Genomic DNA, 18,306 nt, shown 5'->3' on the forward strand with positions numbered 1-18,306 from the left:
TGTCCCCATTGTCATGTTAACGGGGTGTCAATGTGTCTGCTGTGTCCAGGCTTATGTCCAGATCACATGTTAACGGGGTGTCAATGTGTCTGCCGTGTCCAGGCTTATGTCCAGATCACATGTTAACGGGGTGTCAATGTGTCTGCTGTGTCCAGGCTTATGTCCAGATCACATGTTAATGGGGTGTCAATGTGTCTGCTGTGTCCAGGCTTATGTCCAGATCACATGTTAACGGGGTGTCAATGTGTCTGCCGTGTCCAGGCTTATGTCCAGATCACATGTTAACGGGGTGTCAATGTGTCTGCCGTGTCCAGGCTTATGTCCAGATCACATACGTGGAGCCTTACTTCGACACGTACGAGATGAAAGACCGCATCACATACTTCGACAAGAACTACAACCTGCGGCGTTTCGTCTACTGCACGCCGTTCACCCTGGACGGGCGGGCGCACGGCGATCTGCACGATCAGTTCAAGCGCAAAACCATCCTGACCACCTCCCACGCCTTCCCTTACATTAAGACCCGCATCAACATCATCCACAAAGAAGAGGTGAGAGACACTGGCACTTCCTGTGATACCCGGCTACTGTCACAAAACCAACATACGTCTTTATCATCTGGTCCTGTTTCAGATCATCTCCATGCCCATGGAGGTGGCTATAGAGGACATGCAGAAGAAGACCCAGGAGTTGGCCTTCGCCACCCACCAGGACCCCTCTGATGCCAAGATGCTGCAGATGGTCTTGCAGGGGTCTGTGGGGACCACCGTCAACCAGGGGCCTCTGGAAGTGGCGCAGGTGTTCCTGTCTGAGATCCCCAGTGATCCTAAGCTGTACAGACACCACAACAAACTACGCCTCTGCTTCAAGGACTTCACGAAGAGGTCAATACCGGGGACTCTTCACACTCCTTCTGCTTGGTTTCTGCTGAGTACCAGAGACTCAAGGAGGTTTATAAATCCATTTGATCAAGATTGACAAGTTCCCTTCCATTCCCAGGTGTGAAGATGCTCTTCGCAAGAACAAGAGTCTGATTGGTCCAGACCAGAAGGAGTACCAGAGGGAGTTGGAGAGGAACTACCATCGCCTGAAGGAGGCGCTGCAACCACTCATCTGCAGAAAGATACCGCAGCTTTATAAACCTGTACTACAGGTCAACACTCACAGGTAGGTGCTGCATGCAGAATAGCATGAATGGTCGCAAACTTTAAAAGCGTATGTATTTTCAACACAGTGTACTGTGTTCTAGAATGGAGGAAAAAAATTACGGAATTCTGTGAACATATTTTTCTTTGTCTTTATAAATCACAGCTTAGAGTAAAAAAACAAACAATAAAAGATAATAGTGATTGCACTCGATTGACAGTGTTGATGAAATTTTAACATTGTAATGGCGTGATAGAGAAAAAGACAAGCTCTGGACATGAATCGGTCTTCATTCATTGAAGGCTGTATTTTAATAGGGTTTCCTTTTTGATGTAATTTTTTTACATGTAACAAATAATCGGCCTCTGGATTTAATTATTTATTTGATATAATTTGTGGTCACAATATCATTGTAGCTTTAGCATTTCCTTCCTAATGAGGACTTCCTCTTTGCATGTCTGGCAGTTAACAAAACGTGATTTTGAGGAACATTAAGTCAAGTAATGGACTCTGTTCTTTGGTTTAAGAGTTAGATTTTAGAAAGTTACATATTTGGAAACTTATCTAGTGACATTTTGACTCAATTGGACAAAAATAACCCACTGTTAATGAATGATATGGACACAACCTAGCAACAAAAATGCAACTGTTACCACCTCCGTTGTCACACTGCTAACTTCAGATTAGATTTCAGATAACTGTATTTAACAAACAGTTGCTTGCTATTCGAAATTGAATCTCATGGTCGGTACACCTGTGTTTTCAGAATGCAAGATATTTGCATAGATACAACTATTAATCATATTGCTTGTTTTCTGACTGTTCCTGCACCCCCCCCTCCCCCCAAATATATTGAATTTCTGTTACATGCAGCAAACGGACAGCTTGACCAGGTAGATTGGTGTGTTCTGTTTCAACTAGGTATAAGGGTATATCAGGCTGGTATGGCTTGGAATCCTCTAGTAACAGACTTCTTGTTTCCCCCCCCAGAGATTCTTTTAGCAGAATGAGTCTCCGTAAGCTTGAACTTTGAAGAAAAAGAAATTGAAGAATCACAACATTAATTTATTCAAGTGTAAATACTATGACTCAGCGTGTTCAAAGTGGGAAGGAAAGCTAACGAAGTGTTATTACTACAAACTCGGTACTTCATTCCAGTGTCTTACTTGTTTACAGACAGCCTGTTACCCAATCAGTAGGTTTAACAAAGTGGGTCTTACCAAGTACAATGTGTCAAATCTGTAGGCTATTCATATTTTATGTGCACTTTTTATTTTTTACTGTGTATCAATGCATTTTATGACTTGAAAGTTTACTATTTAATCCAAAATGAACAAAAAAAGCTAAATATGTACCACCACTATTTATCATGCTATATACATTTTAGTTGAGCTACATTTGTTTTAAGTTAGTTTTAAACATTGACATTGTATAGTCATGTAGTTTATTTACTTTAAATATTTTACTAAATAAATATTTTAATGTCCAAATATGTACTGATCATTGAAGACTCGTTGGCAAATATGTAAAGAACTTTTTGTGTTTGGTGTTTTTTTACATATACACACACAAGTGAATCTGAAAATTAGAAAATTCTACACATGCAAAGGAAATAACTCCAGTTTTCAAACCCCATCATTTATTTTAAATCTTTAGAATGAGAGCAGGGGAAAAATTCATAGAAATAATCATGAAAGAAAACGTTATTGCTTACAGTAAGTCTTCCTAGATCTGTCAAGTCAGAATGGCCAGAACCGTATCTTGTTTTTCTAGAATGAGGTTCTGCAGTTCCACACAACTGAACAAATTCAGAAAACAAAAGAGCAAAGACTGACACTGATCCCTGATGCCAAAACATTAAGGGAAGGATTGGCAAGCTCATTAAACCTAGTCATGGACTAGAAAAAGAACAATTTAGAGGTTTTAGACTTTCCATTGACCAGGCTTAATCGGTGTCTGAAATCAACCCCTACACAAACCAAACCTGAAACAACCAGCAACACAATGTACTAGCATTTTCTAAAGTGATTGGCTCAAAGTTTAAAATCATATGTACAAAAGACTAAAACTAAATGTATTTCTTCTCCACATGTAGGAGTTCTTCCACTAAGTAGTAGACGGAGATGGACAGCTTATGGATCTATTTAACTTATGGACAAAAAGTCTGCTTATTTCTGACAGTCCAACAGTATTTACACTGATCAAGACATCTCTCCTGCATACAGGAGGAATGAAGCCATGAAAAGAGATGTACAAGAATATATGCTCTATATAAAAAAATAAATCTGAAACCAACGAACCAGTAGCAGGGAGAAACATTTAGACCATTTACAACAGAAAAGGCAGGGCGCCAAGGTGCATGTCTGTGAACTTATTTCATACAGCAAGCACAATGGAACCAATTAAAAGTTAAGGAAAAATTAAAAGGACTATAAACATGGTTTTAATCATTGGTGAAAGAATATAACTCGGCATATCAACCAGGCCACATTTCATATTGCTCTCAAAACCTCCGCTTGCTTTTCTCTAAGCTGTGAGGAATCAATGAGACACCTTTAATAATGATAATCCACCAACATCTAATGCGCTGTCAGTGGTTTGAGACCCTCCTGTAGAATAAGAGGTATGGAGTACAAGTAGAGCACGTTTCGGGAGAACAGGCTCTCAGGAAGTCCTCCTCCTCAAACAGACGCACCTCCGAGTCGTCAAACAGCATCCACTTCCCCTCGTACTGCAGCAGGCTGCTTAGTGCGCGCTCCGACGCCCCCACCTCGACATCTGTAGCCACTTCTCCGCTACCGCTGTGTCCCGGGTCACTGGAGGTCCGTTTGGATGATCTGTTGGTGGTGCTCTCAGCTCTCGCAGTAGCGGCAGCCTTGTCTGGGTTAGCGGTCTGCTTGTTGGTCCCCAGGTCATAGCTGGAAAGGCTCCTCTGCCCACCCAGGAGTCCTACCCCCTCAGAGACCTTCTTGGCCCCCATCTTGCTGGCGACGGTGGAGGTAGTGGCATGAGCATTACCTTTAGCGCTGAGGCTGAATGACACTTCGCCGTCGTCATAGTCCAACACCGGTTCCTTTGGCGGTGGGCTGTGCGCCTTCTCGTCACGCTCATCTCCTGCCTGCTTCTCGACCCCCTCTTCCTCCACTGGCGATAGGACCTGGGTGTCCTTAAGGTCCATCATCTTGATGTAGGTGGTGTAGTGTCCACTGGAGATGGTGACGCCGCTGTGCATGACCACAGCAAACAGCTGGTAGTGCTGCCCTCTGGAGGCTGATGGGTGTGTGCACCACTCCTCCAGTGAGAGATTCAGGGGCGTCTGTAGGGGGGTGTTCACCTTGGAGAGGCCAGCGTACGGGTCCATCCTGAACAAGAGGCATTTGCTTTTTAAACATGCAGAGAAATGTCAAATCTAGGTACATTCTGGTGACTGTAAAAGGACATTCTACTTTAACTGATTTTAGTAATCATTATCGACCGCTTGTGCGTAGTGAAATAATGATCAATGATAACAGATGTTCTGTCAAACTGTGCTATGAAAGGAAATGTGCTTTGACCATTGTGTGGTGTACAAATTATATTGTTTATTCCCTGTTATTAACACCCATATTTCAAGGAAAGCGTGTCATATTTGATAACACCAGGTCAGAGATATTATAACCCGAACAATCATCCCAAGAGCTTTAGGGGAAAACCCTTACGCCTCATTCCCTCTGGTGCTTTACCCCTTGTCACACAGGGCTACACTGGTGATTTATGCCAATGTTGGCTCTAGACTTTCCTATTTTTACTAGGGGGGGGGGGGGGGGGGGAAGAGTACAGTATCAACGTGATTTGGTTTTCCGGTTACAAAAAACAAAAAGGCGATATTTTTCTGGTAGTAAAATAACACCATGTTCAGTTTACAATACAGCGTTTGAACTTGAGTAATAAAACGGATTTCTTCCTCCAATGTGACTGGATCCTTCAACACCTACACTTGTGACACTGTAACTGTAAGCCAGTGTATTCATTATTTAGTTTAATAAGCATTTTGGCAAACCGATCTGCCTTTAATAGAAAGATTTGGGAGATTTGAGGCAATGTGTTCTTATAGATTCTGTCTCGGTCTCAGCGCTCCATTTTTCTATTGAGTCAATGGCATTGTACCACCTTCGGTCGGTCCGTTGGGAGTCCTTCCTTCCCTGTACTGTTGCTTTATTTAACCAGGGATCCCTTTGTTAGATCAGATGAAAACCATTACAAGAAGCCTTAAGAAAATGATACACATCACTATTCGAAGAGCACAACATGCCGCGTTTTCAAAGCACGTATGGGTCAACCCACAAACCCCGCCCTAAGTCCTAAAGTCCGGGGCTTTGCACCAAGTGAGAGCCGGGCTACTCGGCCATGGACTAGTGGCCGACTAGCGCTGGCCCATGTTGATGGAAACAGAAACATTTCTGGACTTCAGGGTAAAACACCAGTGGAAAGAGGCGTAAGTGTTCTCTCAAGCAGCACTGCCTCTCCAGCTGTGTGACAAGGGCCCTCTCTTCGACAGCCGTTCCCTGCTGGGTTGCATGCTGATTGCTACTCTAATCACTTCGGGGTTGGAGCCTGGTTTCTTCTACAAGTACTCTCGGCTTTGAGTCATTGACTGAGGAAAAAAAAAAAAGAAAGAAGAGACTTACTCTAAACCATTGGCAGAAAAGCACTTGAGGTGGATAGTGACCACCTCAGGTGTTTTATCAAACAGAAGACTCCGCTCAGCCTCGGTGTAGTGGTGGCAGGTCTCACAGAAGTACTTGTCCTCCCCTACAATCCTTTCCACTGATGCAAACTGGGAGATGGCCCACTTTAGAGACTTCAGCTCCGGCTTGGGGTCAGGGGAGACTGGAAGGTGGTGAGCAGAGGAAGGGCAGAGGGGTTAAGGTGAGATGGTAGGAATATCTGACGGTAGACTTACGGAGGTGTGGTGGGCTGGTTTTTGACACAGCTTGTTTAAGTGGTGACATTTCATGCATGTTTGGTTGATATGACAACTTGTGTGTACAAGTACCGTTCTAACTTCAGCCAACCCTGCAATTAGGCGATTTGATGTTTGGAGAACTAAATCATTGAGCTGAATTTCTATTAACTGGATTTTAAACGGTATGTTCTGCCAGTTGATGTAGACTAACAGTTTTGCTAATGTTGCATGCTTATCCATTACATTCAGCATGGATAAGCTAAAAACATGCAAGCATGACATTACCAGTGACATTAGCTAACTTGTTGACACCTATTCCTGCTTTTTATTCCTCTTCACCATTGTGTTGAATGTGTTTGACAAGTTATTTAACACAAAGTACACCACACCATGGGACAAGTAAAAATGACGCAAGGGACATGTTCTGGGTCCGAGGTGGCTGTTAGCCGGGCTGCCAAGGTTTTTCATCTTTTGTTTGGAAGAGATTAACCTGTGAATGTCATCTGTACCTTGGCAGACCTTGGTGGACAGGCTAAGTAAACTGTGGTTGTCACAGTGGACCTCCGACAGCACTGCGCTGTATCTACAGTGCCAGCCACGAGTTCCCTTTCACCAGACGAAAGGCTGGTGATCTATGCTGATAAGATACACAGGTCATTTGGGGCAGTTTATTTTTTGCAGAATGCTGGACTGACTTATTAGTTGTGTACCGTAATTAAAACAAATGTTTAATCCTGGATGGTTAATTTATATTCTACTCTATGTTTTGGCTTACAGTATATATACACACTTATCTTAGTACTATAGCATTCAACATTTATCAAAAAGAGAAAAAGTTTGGCTGTTAGGCAGCTAACTTCCTAGTAAAGACTTCAGAGAAGTTCAGTCGATTTTTAAGTAAAAGGATATATAATGTAATTGATCAACTGTAATCGTTAACTGGGCATAGTGGCTGAATACGGGGGTTGTATTTTTCAGCTACGTCGCTAACCAACTAGCTTAAAATATTTCCACTGAAATTTCAGACATGCTATTCGCTAACACACTAGTTCAAATTTTTTGTCCCCAATAACCACAAACCATTGACGACATGATCAAACGATAGATTTCAAAACCGCTGTTGAATACACAGAAAATAAGTTTGGACCTCCTGAGCTGCTGTCCGGGCTGCAGGGTTCATCCTCCTGGACTGGGACACTGATGTCCTGGAAGTCTTCTCTCCTTTCAGTGAAACACTCACATTCAAGGCAGCGTGTCCTCAGCACCAGACGGCCCTGAAACAGGCGTTCAATCAGGTCTACACCCAGGCAGTCTGGACAGGACAGGACAGGGAGTGGGACAGCGTTTAACACAATAACGCATTGTTTAAAGACAACTGACAGACATGATTGAATAGACTTCCAAAGGCATAAGGAAACAACTCACCCTCACTTTGAGCCTCTTCGCAGGTTTCCTTCCCTTTAGGGTTCTTCCTGTTTTCCCTGGCATTCTCCTCAGGCTGGCATCTTTCCGTCTCCTCCTGGTCAGATTTTGCTGTCTCGATCTTCCCTCCTGTGTGACAGCTGATCCGTCCCATGCTCATGAACTTGGAGAAGATACTGGGCTGCTTCCTGGAGGGCCGCAGCCAGCTTAGCCTGGTCCTCCTCTTCCCCTTCACCTCTTTTGGGGCCACTTCCAGTTGACTTTCCTCATCTCCTTCCTCTTCTTGGTCCTTCTTCACCTCTTCTTCACTTTCATCTTTTGGTGCTACAGCGATGCCACTGGAGGACTTCCTCTTCGATCGGGTGAAGGGCTTTCCATCTTCAGTTGCTGATGGTGCCTTCTTGGACTTGAGCGCTTTGGGCTTCTTCTTAGCGTTGCCTGCCTCTGTGTCGCTCTTCCTCTTACCACTCGTTTGCCCGTCATCATTCAGTGAGGTTTCTGAGGTTTTGGCCTGTTCCTCCATTGCAGCTCCATAAGCACAAACAGGGGTTGCACTGTCTGGCCTTACTTCGACTTGATCAACCTGGCCTGCTGCCTCCTGTCCCTTCCTGATGGTCTCGGAGGCTTCCTGAATGTAACCAAGGATGCATTGGAGCACTTCCTGGGCATCATGTTGTAGGTAGCCCTCGTACATTGGGTTCAGGTGTCTAACACACAACGAACAAGAGTCAGACTACAATATATACTGCATCTTGTTCAAGGACAAAAACAATTAGGATGTCTTAAAAACCCATCTCCCCATCCATAAAAGTATTTTGAACATTTTGCCTAGTGAACAGTGTGGCAGAAAAAGCACTGCTTTAGGGCTGGGGTCTTACCTGAGAGTGTTGAGTAGTTTGCGAGGAGCTGTGGCCAACTCCCTGTCAGTGTACTCGTCCGGGTTTAGCAAGTAGCTGGACTGGAGCTGCTCTACAGAGGTCATCAGACAGTGGAAACTGCTCAGCAGCTCCATGTGCACTGGCAGCGCCTCTTCTGGCCCCTCTGACTGCTGAAAGAGGGGAAGTCCTTCATATGAACCTAATATATGCATTTCGTAGACATCTATTGTGCAAAATCGGTTTAATCCGTGTAGCCTGAATTGACAAAAATAGGGCTTAAAAAAAACCTTGTCACATTCAGCAGCCCTTTCCTTCTGCTTGTCCCTGGTTTTGGATGAACGGTAGAGCTTTTTGACACCATCTCTGAGACCAGGGCAATGGTACAATACCTGTATAGTGATGAGAACAGGGGAATTGTCATTCCTAAACAATTTAGAATGACAAATAACCAGCTGAAAGTAACTTGTCCAGGGAGGATGGCATTATGCAGATGGAAACGTAGCTACCTGGAGAACACTGTTTAGATAACAGGTGTTTCCTAGGTTATTGAGGCCAACAAAGGGCACCAGGGTCTCTCTCTCCTCACTAGGGAGGATGGGAGATGTTGGACAGGGGGCAGGTCCAGGCAGTGGGATTGGCACCACCTGGTAACAGCTACAAGAAAAAAAAGACATGAAAAGTTCTTAAAACCAAATTCATGAGGCAATTATTCATATTGAAAGGAGGTGGGGGGGGGGGGCTGAAGTAAACAATTTGCACAGGGTAAATGTGAGTGCATTTGCTTTGACTAGTGTTTTGCTTGGATCCTGTGTTTTCACATGGAGAAGTAATTCATTTGATAAAGCCTTTTTAAATATTTTCCTCAAAGTGTGAAATTCAAACAATGTACATTATGCAAAATGCATGTGTTTGTATGCTGCTTTGACAATACCATCAGGTGGAGCAGATTACTTACTGATTTGAGAAGGGAGCTCCTTCCTACGCACTTTTTGCCTGTTCAAGTCATTGCCTGGTGCAAACAAGCCAGCTTCATGAATCCCCTACTTAGCTGCTTGAGAATAAACTGACACTTACCTTGCAGGCTCCTCAGGTTCGACTGAAACAGGTTTTAGTTCCTCAACTTGTGATTCTGAGAAATCCAAGGCTCGCTTCGTCTCCTTCTTCTGGAAAAACTTCAGTGAGAGTTTGCTTTTCTTGATAGGGCTTCCAAGAGCCGTACCGACGCCATCGCCCTGTAGACCGGGCATTTTCGGCTGCCTTATTATGGTCGTACTGTAACTGATGAAACACAGCCAACACAACAGCGCTCCTTACTGGCAAAAAAAACGAGATTGACTTCGTTAGCAAGTTATTTTACAAGTGAACAACGTAACGAGGGTATATTAAAACGTACAAACTCCTCGTCTAATTCCAACGCTGGTTGTTTTGAGACTCGTTTGATTTAAATAATTGAACGTAACGTCAGAGTTCCAATGTATCCGGTAAAGTTTAATCGGCTAGCGATCTAGTACTGTTGGCTCAAAAGCTACCTATTGACTGTAGTTGGCGACATCATTGCTAATAGCACCATATGTTAGTTAGCTGATAAGAGTAAGCAGGATAAATTCTCAGATGGGTAACTGATCTGCTTGTCGCTAGCGAAGTAAATATTTACTTCGCCAACTTTCCAATCACCTTGCTATCTAGCCAGCTAAACCGTCTAGCCTGCTGTTAGACCCGCGTTAGCTATTCTTGTACGCAGTGAGTAGTGTCGGGGACAACACCCGGCGGCTTCAGTTGCTAAATGCCGACAGTTATGTAACCACCTCATATCCAATCCAACCACTTTAGTTTACTCACCTTATTCAGTCATGATCTTAATTATTTTCTCTTTCTTTACTAGCTTGAACAATTTAATTGCTAACTTCGGTCCATCTGACATATCAGGCAGAGTAGTGGGCGCAGAAGTTGGCGGTTTTTCCGACCGCAAGACCCAGCACGTCCCGTTCACCCGTGCCTGCAAGAGATAAATACCTTTGGTGTATTTTAATTTTTTTAATGTATTGTGTTAGAAAAACATTGGAAATAATAAGAAAATGCATAGAAAACAAACGCATCCCTTATTTACAAATCATAAAATGAATCAGGCATTTTGTGTGACAAAATCTGTCACGGCGGCCATCTTTGTAGTGTCGCTCAATGTATATATAAAAAACATCGCATGAGCAGTTATTCAAACAGCCATACAACATTGTTACATTACGTGACCCTAAATATAGCAGAGTTTAACACTCGGGGTGATCAGTCTCTTTTGATACTACTATTTATAATTTATTTTGAAATTCAACACTACTGTTGTTTGCTCCTTGGGATTTAAGGCCATGTGTTTTGTAAAAGCACTTTGTGACAACTGCTAATGTAAAAGGGCTTTATAAATATATTTGATTGATTAATTTGGGGATTTTCTCATCATTATAATTATAACTGAACTCAGCAATAAACAAGTCTACATGACAAAAAGATTTGCATTAATAAGAGACAAGCCATAAAGTCTCGTTTCCAACCGCAGTCTAGCAGAATAATTTGAAGGAGGTTGGGGGAGCACGAGCTAGCCAAATTCAATATTGCCGCGTACTAACATCTTTCCGTAAGGTTATGGATCTACTGTAGTTTCAAATGCTTACTCTACTTTGGAAAAACGTGAAGTTTACAAAGCGTAACCCACTTTTTAATAACGTAGTCAACTTTGTAAACATATTTCTGTTGAGATCCGATGTTTAATCAATAAGAAAATAAACAAAGTGCCACCCCAATTCACCTACCTCCCGACAAAACGGGCTTTCTTTTACCCAAACGGAATATAATTGACGACACGATGCTTCATATTTACAAATCCGGTTGGCAATCTATCTCCCTGTTTATGGTATATTTGAATACATGCTTCAGTAAAATATGTTAGCCAGTAGAGGGAGCTTGGATATGCAATACTCTATTTCGCACACTTCTGAGAAATAGCCCTGCATCTCTGATCTTTTTTGCTTCTTACATTTTGCTTATGAAATAATATACGGTAAGACATCTTCCCGTTTTTGGTTCTGTGTTGAGTAATCAAATTCTTTAACGTTTTTGTGTATCGCATTTCCTCGTTTTCTTTATTGAATGTAATGGTCCAACTCCCATCTATCATAGGAAAGGGAATCAGTAGGCTATTGCATCCATTTAATAACGCGCTAATATTGGCCTATGCATTTTTGGTCTCTATATTTCACATTTTGGCCTATGTATCTCCTTTAATATCCATATGGGTTCAGTTGCCATTTATTCGAGGAAAGATTTTTGTAGACGAGCGACCAAACACATTCCAGGTGCATTGTATTACCCTACTACAGATATCGACCCCATGAGTCCAAAACGGCTTGCGGATACTACGGAGCCAGTTTTCTTGTCAATACGGAGCAGATAAAGCCTGCAGAGCCTTGAACTGCTGCTGCGTTTCCTTGCTTGGTCAGCAACCCGACGTCTCGATGGAGCTGAGTTGTGCTTCTTGGAGAATCCATTCTGGTCAAGGCTGAACCGAAGCCTACTGAGTCATATTATGTGATTCTCCAAAGCATACTGCGGCCCCAGGCTCTGGTAAGTAACATGAGAGATTAGATTAATCATGCGTTTATTGCAGGCTATCCTATATAACATTTCCGGATAGACTACATTCAATTTAAATATGATTCTCAAGCATATATGATTTTTGCATTACATTATATTTAATCTATTACGACGCACATATTTATTCTATGGTTTATTGTTACAAAACCAGTCTGATGGTCGGCTAGATATGTTTATATGGACATTTTAGTCATTTAGCACAGATATTTTAAACCTATAGTGTATACCAAGGCCGTAGCCATGGAGTCAACATTGGGGGGGACAAAATCTGCCAAGGGGTCTACGGGTCCGAAAATGACTCTTAACCATCAATATTTGCGCGTGTTGATATTGTTCCTAAGACACCATAAATAATGTTGCTCCAGGACCATCATTGCAAATGACCTGTAGTTAGTTGGTTACCCCAGTCCAAAGACAGAAAATTCCCCTGCCCCGCACCTGTGCCTAAGCCTAACCTCAGATGTGCCAACATTAATTATGATGTTGTAGGAACAATACCAACACAGCGATTTCAAATAAGTAATCAATATTTGCACCTTTTCTCGCTCACCCCCATGTCACCTGCTTTCCCTGCTCTGTCGGCATCCTCATGCTCTGTCTTTACTCTGAACACACCAGAGTGAACATGCAATTAATGTTATCAGTAAACAAGTGGTGTTTCTTTCCATGAAGTTCTGGAATGGATTACTAACCATTTCTGATCTGAAAGGCAATGATTATTATATCATTGCCAAGAGACTCGTCTCTTGTACTACTGTGTAGTTCTGTCATCTGACTGGCACTCATTTTCTCACTGCTCTCAACTTTTCTGAGGTTGCCCAAAAAACCGACGAATGTCACGGCCACCCTTCCTCTTGCTCATAATGACACTCACTGTGAATGAAAGCTAGTGATGGTGATGGAATTAGTGATGGTTGATTAATTAGCACTCGCAAATCGGGCTGTTTTCACCAAAAACATTTTCCTCTTACAATTACTGACACTTTGCAGCAAAATATTATTTATTTCCACAATTAGGCTACAGTTCCAGCCCAAAATGACGTATTGACATTGTCGTTAAAACTATCACAAGCGACAGTGAAATAGCCTACGTAACACATATTACATTTAAGTTTTCAACTTTTTAATACAAATGAAAATAATGAAATAGAGAGACAGTACAGTGTTTGACATTTATTGATTTTACCTCCTCACAGCACTCGAGCAACGGCTTCTGCTGGGGTACGGCAACACCACTTGGACAAACCTCACACAGAACTGCAGTACACCATAATACTAATTGTAGTAATAATGGCAATTTGATGAGTTTAGTTATGATTACATTTGCTAGTAATTATTTTGGGTGGTTGCCTGTCACAGCATAGCACATTTTTATGTTATGTTGAATTATACTGTAAAATGCAAGTGAGTATTGAATTTGATGTACAAGTTTGGTTTGTCTCGATGGCATCCAGAAGCTGACTTTCCTTCGAACTCGAAAGGTCAAAGAAATTGGTGAAATTTTGCTTGGATAGACATTTCATATAATCTGTGACTGAGCTATCAATTTATCCATTCACTTTCTGTGAAGTGAGGGTTCATATAAATGATATTTAAAAGAAAAACATTTGTTAGCTAAGTAACGTGGGAAAATTAGATGCAGTGCAAAATACTGCTGTCCAGATATATTTTTGTACTTTATAGTACTGCCCCCCCATGTTCCAACCCTGCCTTTGGAAGCACCGATCTCTACCTATTTAACCACACATGCCCGTTGTAACAGGTTTTTAGCATGCCTGCTGATTCCATGGGATATCTGTGTAGGTGAGTGGTCTAGCAGCTCAGAGCTCAGACCTGGCTTTCTCAGGTGGGAAAGGATCTTTAGGAGAGACGCATGAAGGACAAGGAGAGAGGGAGCCAGCAATAAGTTAGTGCACTCGAAGAATGACAAGTATGTCCTGAAGCCGCCGAAACGAAACCACATCACTGTTTTTGTAATTACAGTGGGCAGTGGGGCTTAGCAGTACCCCCCCGCCCACCCACCCCTACCAGTCACCCACACACAGGTTTCAGTGCACAGTGATACCATCACAGACAGGAGAAGCCATGTAGGCTACAGACTCCTGCTGTCCGGCTTTTCAAATCCCCCTTGTTGTTTTGATTTTTCATCAGTGGGTTTATTTTCCTCTCAGTCTCAAAGCATCCACGCCACACTGGCTTTCTTCATTCCAGCTGCCTGCCCCAGTGCGCGTGCGTGCGTGCATGTGTGTGATATGACCCCCTGCACCCCCACTGGAATGGCCCAGAGTAAGTGGGTGTGTCCACACGGCTAGTCCGGCCCCCTCGGCACAGCAGTGCTGCTGTTGTGAAGTCCTTTACCATCCAGTACGTTCCGTGCTCTACGCTCAACTCAGTCTCTCCTGTTCCTCGGCTCCAGATGCTGAGTGTGACAACGACGGGGGGAGAGTGAGAGAGAGACTCACAGACCCTCACAAACAGAAGAAAGACTTGCTGGAGCTATCTGCTGAACTTGGACTTGCCAAGCTTTGGAAAGAAATAAGAACCTCGTTTTGAGGTAAGAAGAGAGATTACTCGCTTGCTTTACTCATCATCTTCTTCCACTTCATTCTTTCTGACACACTCTTCTAGTGGTCCCTTTCTGTTTCTTACCTGCGACTCTCATTCCTCTGAACACTCTCATTCTCCTCATTTCTGTCTTATTTTCTCCTCTGTTTGGGACTGTGTGTTCCCCTCTTTTCCTTTTCTCGAATATCATGTTTTATTCTCTCATCTGTGCCTTTGGGGGTTTTCAGACTCTCAGAATGTGGTAATTGGATGCTGCAAACCACACACAGACGTGCGCGCGCACACATGCATACATTCATGCTCCCAAATACACATACTCAAAATACAGACAGGGACGCACACACAGAAACAGTGAGAGAGTGCACTTACTCGGTGCAGCCACTATGGTCTGTCTTTATGGGTCTGTCAGAGCTCTTTACTGACGCTGCGTTCCATATTGTGTCCCATTTGGCAGTTGGCCATGCCATGTTTCATTCTACAGTCCTGCTGGGGTGGCTAATGTCCTGCAGATGGGGCTTCTCTCATCCAAACAGCCATACAAGGGGGAATGGGGATGGAGTGAGAGTGCAGAAGAAGGATGGTGGGTGGAGATGAGGGAGAGAGAGATGGAAAGAGAGAAGAAGGGAGACAGCACTGCTCTAGAATGGGCTTCGACTTGAGTGCATGTTCTGTATTCTTATAGCGTTCACCCCCGTCTCCTGTCTGGTTAGCGAGTCTGCGAGTGACTTAGTGCATTGTCTGTGGTCAGGTTTTTAGGATGGGAACATTAAAGGTGTTTTCATTTGATCTGCTCTCTGGGCTGCTTCTCTGTTGCGTAGAGCAATCCTGGGGCAGGGGGCTGGCAGAGTGGAGCAGCGAATGGCAGAGAGCCTTCCCCCTTGGGAGAGCCTTCCCCCTTGGGAGAGCCTTCCCCCTTGGGAGAGTGTGTACTCTGCAGTTAGGTAACTCCCTCCCAAGGTCATGACAGTCTGTTGGAGTGTGGCATTGTTTTTGAGGCTGGACAAAAATCACACTGCTACTATACTACATAAATTTAACTACCTTTTGTATGTCAGTGTTTGTGTGTGTGTGTGCGTGCGCGCATCTCTTTATTTTAAGGGGATTTCCATTGAAGTAGCTAGTTTAGTCACCTGAAGCTCATGGTTGAGCTATACAATCTAGTTGTTCTGAATGTTGAAATGTGAGTGCATTTCTAATGTCAAAGCTGGATTTTTCGCCCTACTGTGGAACAGCACAATTAAAATCTGCTATTAGAGTGACTGTGGTGGAAACCTGTGAACTGCTTTGCATAATGCTAGTTGGACAAAAGGATATTCAGCTGACTCCCTGTGTACTTTAGACAGAATTTAAACAAAATGTATACTTTGTCATGACGATGTGGACAGATGATGTTTTGTACCATAGCATATTATGGCTGATTTGGCAGTGTGGTTTTAAAATCCTTATGATATGTGATAGTATCTAATCCCCCATTTTCAGTAGCCACAATATTTAGCTCCAGCCTGACTCATTACTATACGATGTCCTGATTACACAGAAAAACCAATTACAAGATAGAAATAACAGTATCGTGAGTGTGGAGCCATGGTCCAATAGTAAAACTCCCTTAGAATTTTATTTTACCCATTGATCGAACACAGACTTACACTAAATAGAAATTTTGAGGAGTGTGTTTCTGGGGTTGAATTACCCCTTCAACCCTTTAGTCATAGCATGGATAGGTAGGATTGTGGCCCTTTAGGAAGTTCTAATGAATGGTCCAGTATGTGTTGTAAGGGCAGTCCAGTTACTGTGTTTCTGAATGTCTCCATAACCGTTTCGTTTCTATTGCAACAGGAAGGTTTCAATGTGAATTTCTTGAAGTGCATAAGAAGTACCCCAGGGTTTGTTTTTAGGACCAGCATTGTTTAAACTACAGGGTAATGACATTGAAAATATTGTGAAAAACTGTACATCTGTTTATGCCGATGATGTTTATGCCGGTGTTGCACTCAGCTGAACAATTTTCTAAATCAGTCCTTTTGTTATTTACGTTCTGATTGTTTTACTTTCTGATTTACTAACAGGGCTGGTGTGCACTGTTTGACTGTATACACATGACATTTAGCCCAGTGGTTTGGTGGTGCTAATGCATCTCATTGAAGAAGACAGATTATTCACGTCAACATGCAATATATGGAATGATGCCAATCTAATACCAAGGTCTATAAAGCAGACACTTGTAGACTAGGTTACACCACAGTCTCTTCCATCTTTCAAAAAACAGACGTCGAGGTGCGTCTCACGTAGACCCAGCTAATCGATAATGAAATTCGATGCCAACTGTTTTTATTATCAAATCTTTTTTGCAGCTCTACTTCATATTATAGATGCTTTAATAATTGTGGCTGCTATGAAAAGCTGAGATGGCTCACTATAAACAGTAGGTATCCAAATATCAGATTTTCTTTTTATCATTTCAAGTGGTAAGGCAACAAAAGGTGAACATTTTCAAAGGGGGTGGTGACTTTCTATACCCACTCAATGTGTATGTACAGTTGTGCTCAAAAGTTTGCATACCCTTGGAGAATTGGTAATATATTTACCATTTGTAAGGAAAACATGAGTGAACAGGCAAAAGACGTCTTTTATTTCTTATGAGATTCACATTTAACTGTAGGTCAAAACAGAATGGGATAAGATTTTTTTTTACTGACCCTGTTCAAAAGTCTGCATACCCTTAGTTCTTAATACTGTGTATGGCCCCCTTTAGCATCAATGACAGTGTGCAGTCTTTTGTAATAGTTGTCTGTGAGGCCCTGAATTCTTGCAGGTGGTATTGCTGCCCATACATCTTGGCAAAATGGCTCCAGGTCATGCAAAGTCTTTGGTCATCATGCAGGAACCGCATGTTTGAGATCTCCCCAGAGTGGCTCGATGATATTGAGGTCAGGAGACTGTGATGGCCACTCCAGAACCTTAACCTTTTTCTGCTGTAACCACTGGAGGGTCACCTTGGCCTTGTGCTTAGGGTCATTGTCATGCTGGAAAGTCCAAGAGCGTCCCATGCGCAGCTCTCGTGCTGAAGAATGCAAATTGTCTACCTGATCTTGGCTTGGTATCAAGAGATCCCCAAATGTTCTACTTCTTAATAAGTGATTGAACAGTACTGACTGGCATTTGCAAGGCTTTGGATATCTTTTTATATCCTTTTCCATCTTTATCAAGTTCCATTACCTTGTTACGTATGTTTTTTGACAGTTATTTTCTGTCAAAAAAAGCAACAATTCTTTTTTCAGATGCTCAGAGAGTTCTTTGCCTTGAGGGGCCATGTTGAACTTCCAGTGACCAGTATGAGGGAGTGTGAGAGCGACGACACCAAATTGAACACACCTGAGACCTTGTAACGAGTCACATGACACCGGGGACACCATGACACTGGGGTACTCACTTTTGTTGCCAGCGTTTTAGACATTGATGTTTGTGTCTTGTGTTATTTTGAAGGGACAGCAAATTTACACTGCTATATAAGCTGTACACTCACTACTTTACATTGTAGCAAAGTGTCATTTCTTCAGTGTTTTCACATGAAAAGATAAACTGAAATATTTACAAAAATGTGAGGGGTGTACTCACTTTTTGAGATACTGTGTATATATCTCAATCAACCATCAGTCCTGTGTTCCAATTGAATATTGTGTTTGCTATTCCAAGTTTAGCATTTTAAAA

The 18,306-nt window shown here is 42.7% G+C and overlaps 3 protein-coding genes across 23 annotated transcripts in view; 2 read left to right on the top strand and 1 right to left on the bottom strand.

Annotated features, from left to right (window-relative positions):
• The window catches only part of dock7 (dedicator of cytokinesis 7), a 54,061-nt gene extending 51,477 nt beyond the window's left edge, over window positions 1-2,584 (top strand). For 17 of the 19 annotated variants that reach the window (XM_010872359.4, XM_020048970.2, XM_020048971.2 and 14 more), the window contains 4 exons: window positions 315-551; window positions 634-884; window positions 1,000-1,167; window positions 2,137-2,180. In XM_010872359.4, coding sequence (XP_010870661.1) covers window positions 315-551; window positions 634-884; window positions 1,000-1,167; window positions 2,137-2,179 — 699 coding nt within the window. In that variant the 3' untranslated portion in view covers window position 2,180. Of the gene's footprint in view, window positions 1-49; window positions 279-314; window positions 552-633; window positions 885-999; window positions 1,168-2,019; window positions 2,040-2,136 lie in introns of those variants that run through there. The other 2 variants (XM_020048973.2, XM_034293673.1) reach the window with 2 other exon arrangements.
• A 175-nt stretch (window positions 2,585-2,759) lies between these two features.
• On the bottom strand, window positions 2,760-11,274 carry usp1 (ubiquitin specific peptidase 1). 3 transcript variants are annotated; one of them, XM_010872357.3, is made up of 10 exons: window positions 11,193-11,274; window positions 10,231-10,387; window positions 9,466-9,669; window positions 8,898-9,045; window positions 8,679-8,780; window positions 8,392-8,561; window positions 7,517-8,220; window positions 7,239-7,403; window positions 5,814-6,015; window positions 2,760-4,508 (listed from the first exon to the last, which is right to left on the bottom strand). In XM_010872357.3, the coding sequence occupies exons 3-10, from the start codon at window positions 9,636-9,638 to the stop codon at window positions 3,737-3,739; spliced, it is 2,436 nt and encodes an 811-aa protein (XP_010870659.1). In that variant the 5' UTR covers window positions 9,639-9,669; window positions 10,231-10,387; window positions 11,193-11,274; the 3' UTR covers window positions 2,760-3,736. The 3 variants fall into 3 exon arrangements, with proteins under 3 accessions (XP_010870659.1, XP_010870657.1, XP_010870658.1); XM_010872355.3 differs by having other exon boundaries at window positions 9,466-9,704; XM_010872356.4 differs by lacking the exons at window positions 10,231-10,387; window positions 11,193-11,274 and adding an exon at window positions 9,785-10,202 and having other exon boundaries at window positions 9,466-9,704.
• An 87-nt stretch (window positions 11,275-11,361) lies between these two features.
• Window positions 11,362-18,306, top strand: part of kank4 (KN motif and ankyrin repeat domains 4) — a 74,349-nt gene continuing 67,404 nt past the window's right edge. Inside the window, exons 1-3 of the mRNA XM_020048892.3 lie at window positions 11,362-11,440; window positions 11,760-12,003; window positions 14,450-14,587. The gene's annotated coding sequence lies outside the window, so the exon portion shown is untranslated. The remainder of the gene's footprint in view (window positions 11,441-11,759; window positions 12,004-14,449; window positions 14,588-18,306) is intronic.

This window comes from Esox lucius, chromosome 8 (assembly GCF_011004845.1).
Source record: "Esox lucius isolate fEsoLuc1 chromosome 8, fEsoLuc1.pri, whole genome shotgun sequence".
Classification (NCBI taxonomy): domain Eukaryota; kingdom Metazoa; phylum Chordata; class Actinopteri; order Esociformes; family Esocidae; genus Esox; species Esox lucius.

What these genes read in the sequence shown, in the direction of transcription:
- usp1 (XM_010872357.3), bottom strand. Translation starts at nt 9,638, where the DNA reads ATGCCCGGTCTACAGGGCGATGGCGTCGGTACGGCTCTTGGAAGCCCT. An exon ending in GAACCTGAGGAGCCTGCAAG is followed by an intron (nt 9,046 to 9,465) that starts GTAAGTGTCAGT and finishes TTTTTCTTGTAG; the next exon opens with CTGTTACCAGGTGGTGCCAA. An exon ending in TTTTCTGCCAATGGTTTAGA is followed by an intron (nt 4,509 to 5,813) that starts GTAAGTCTCTTC and finishes CCTCTTGTTCAG; the next exon opens with GATGGACCCGTACGCTGGCC.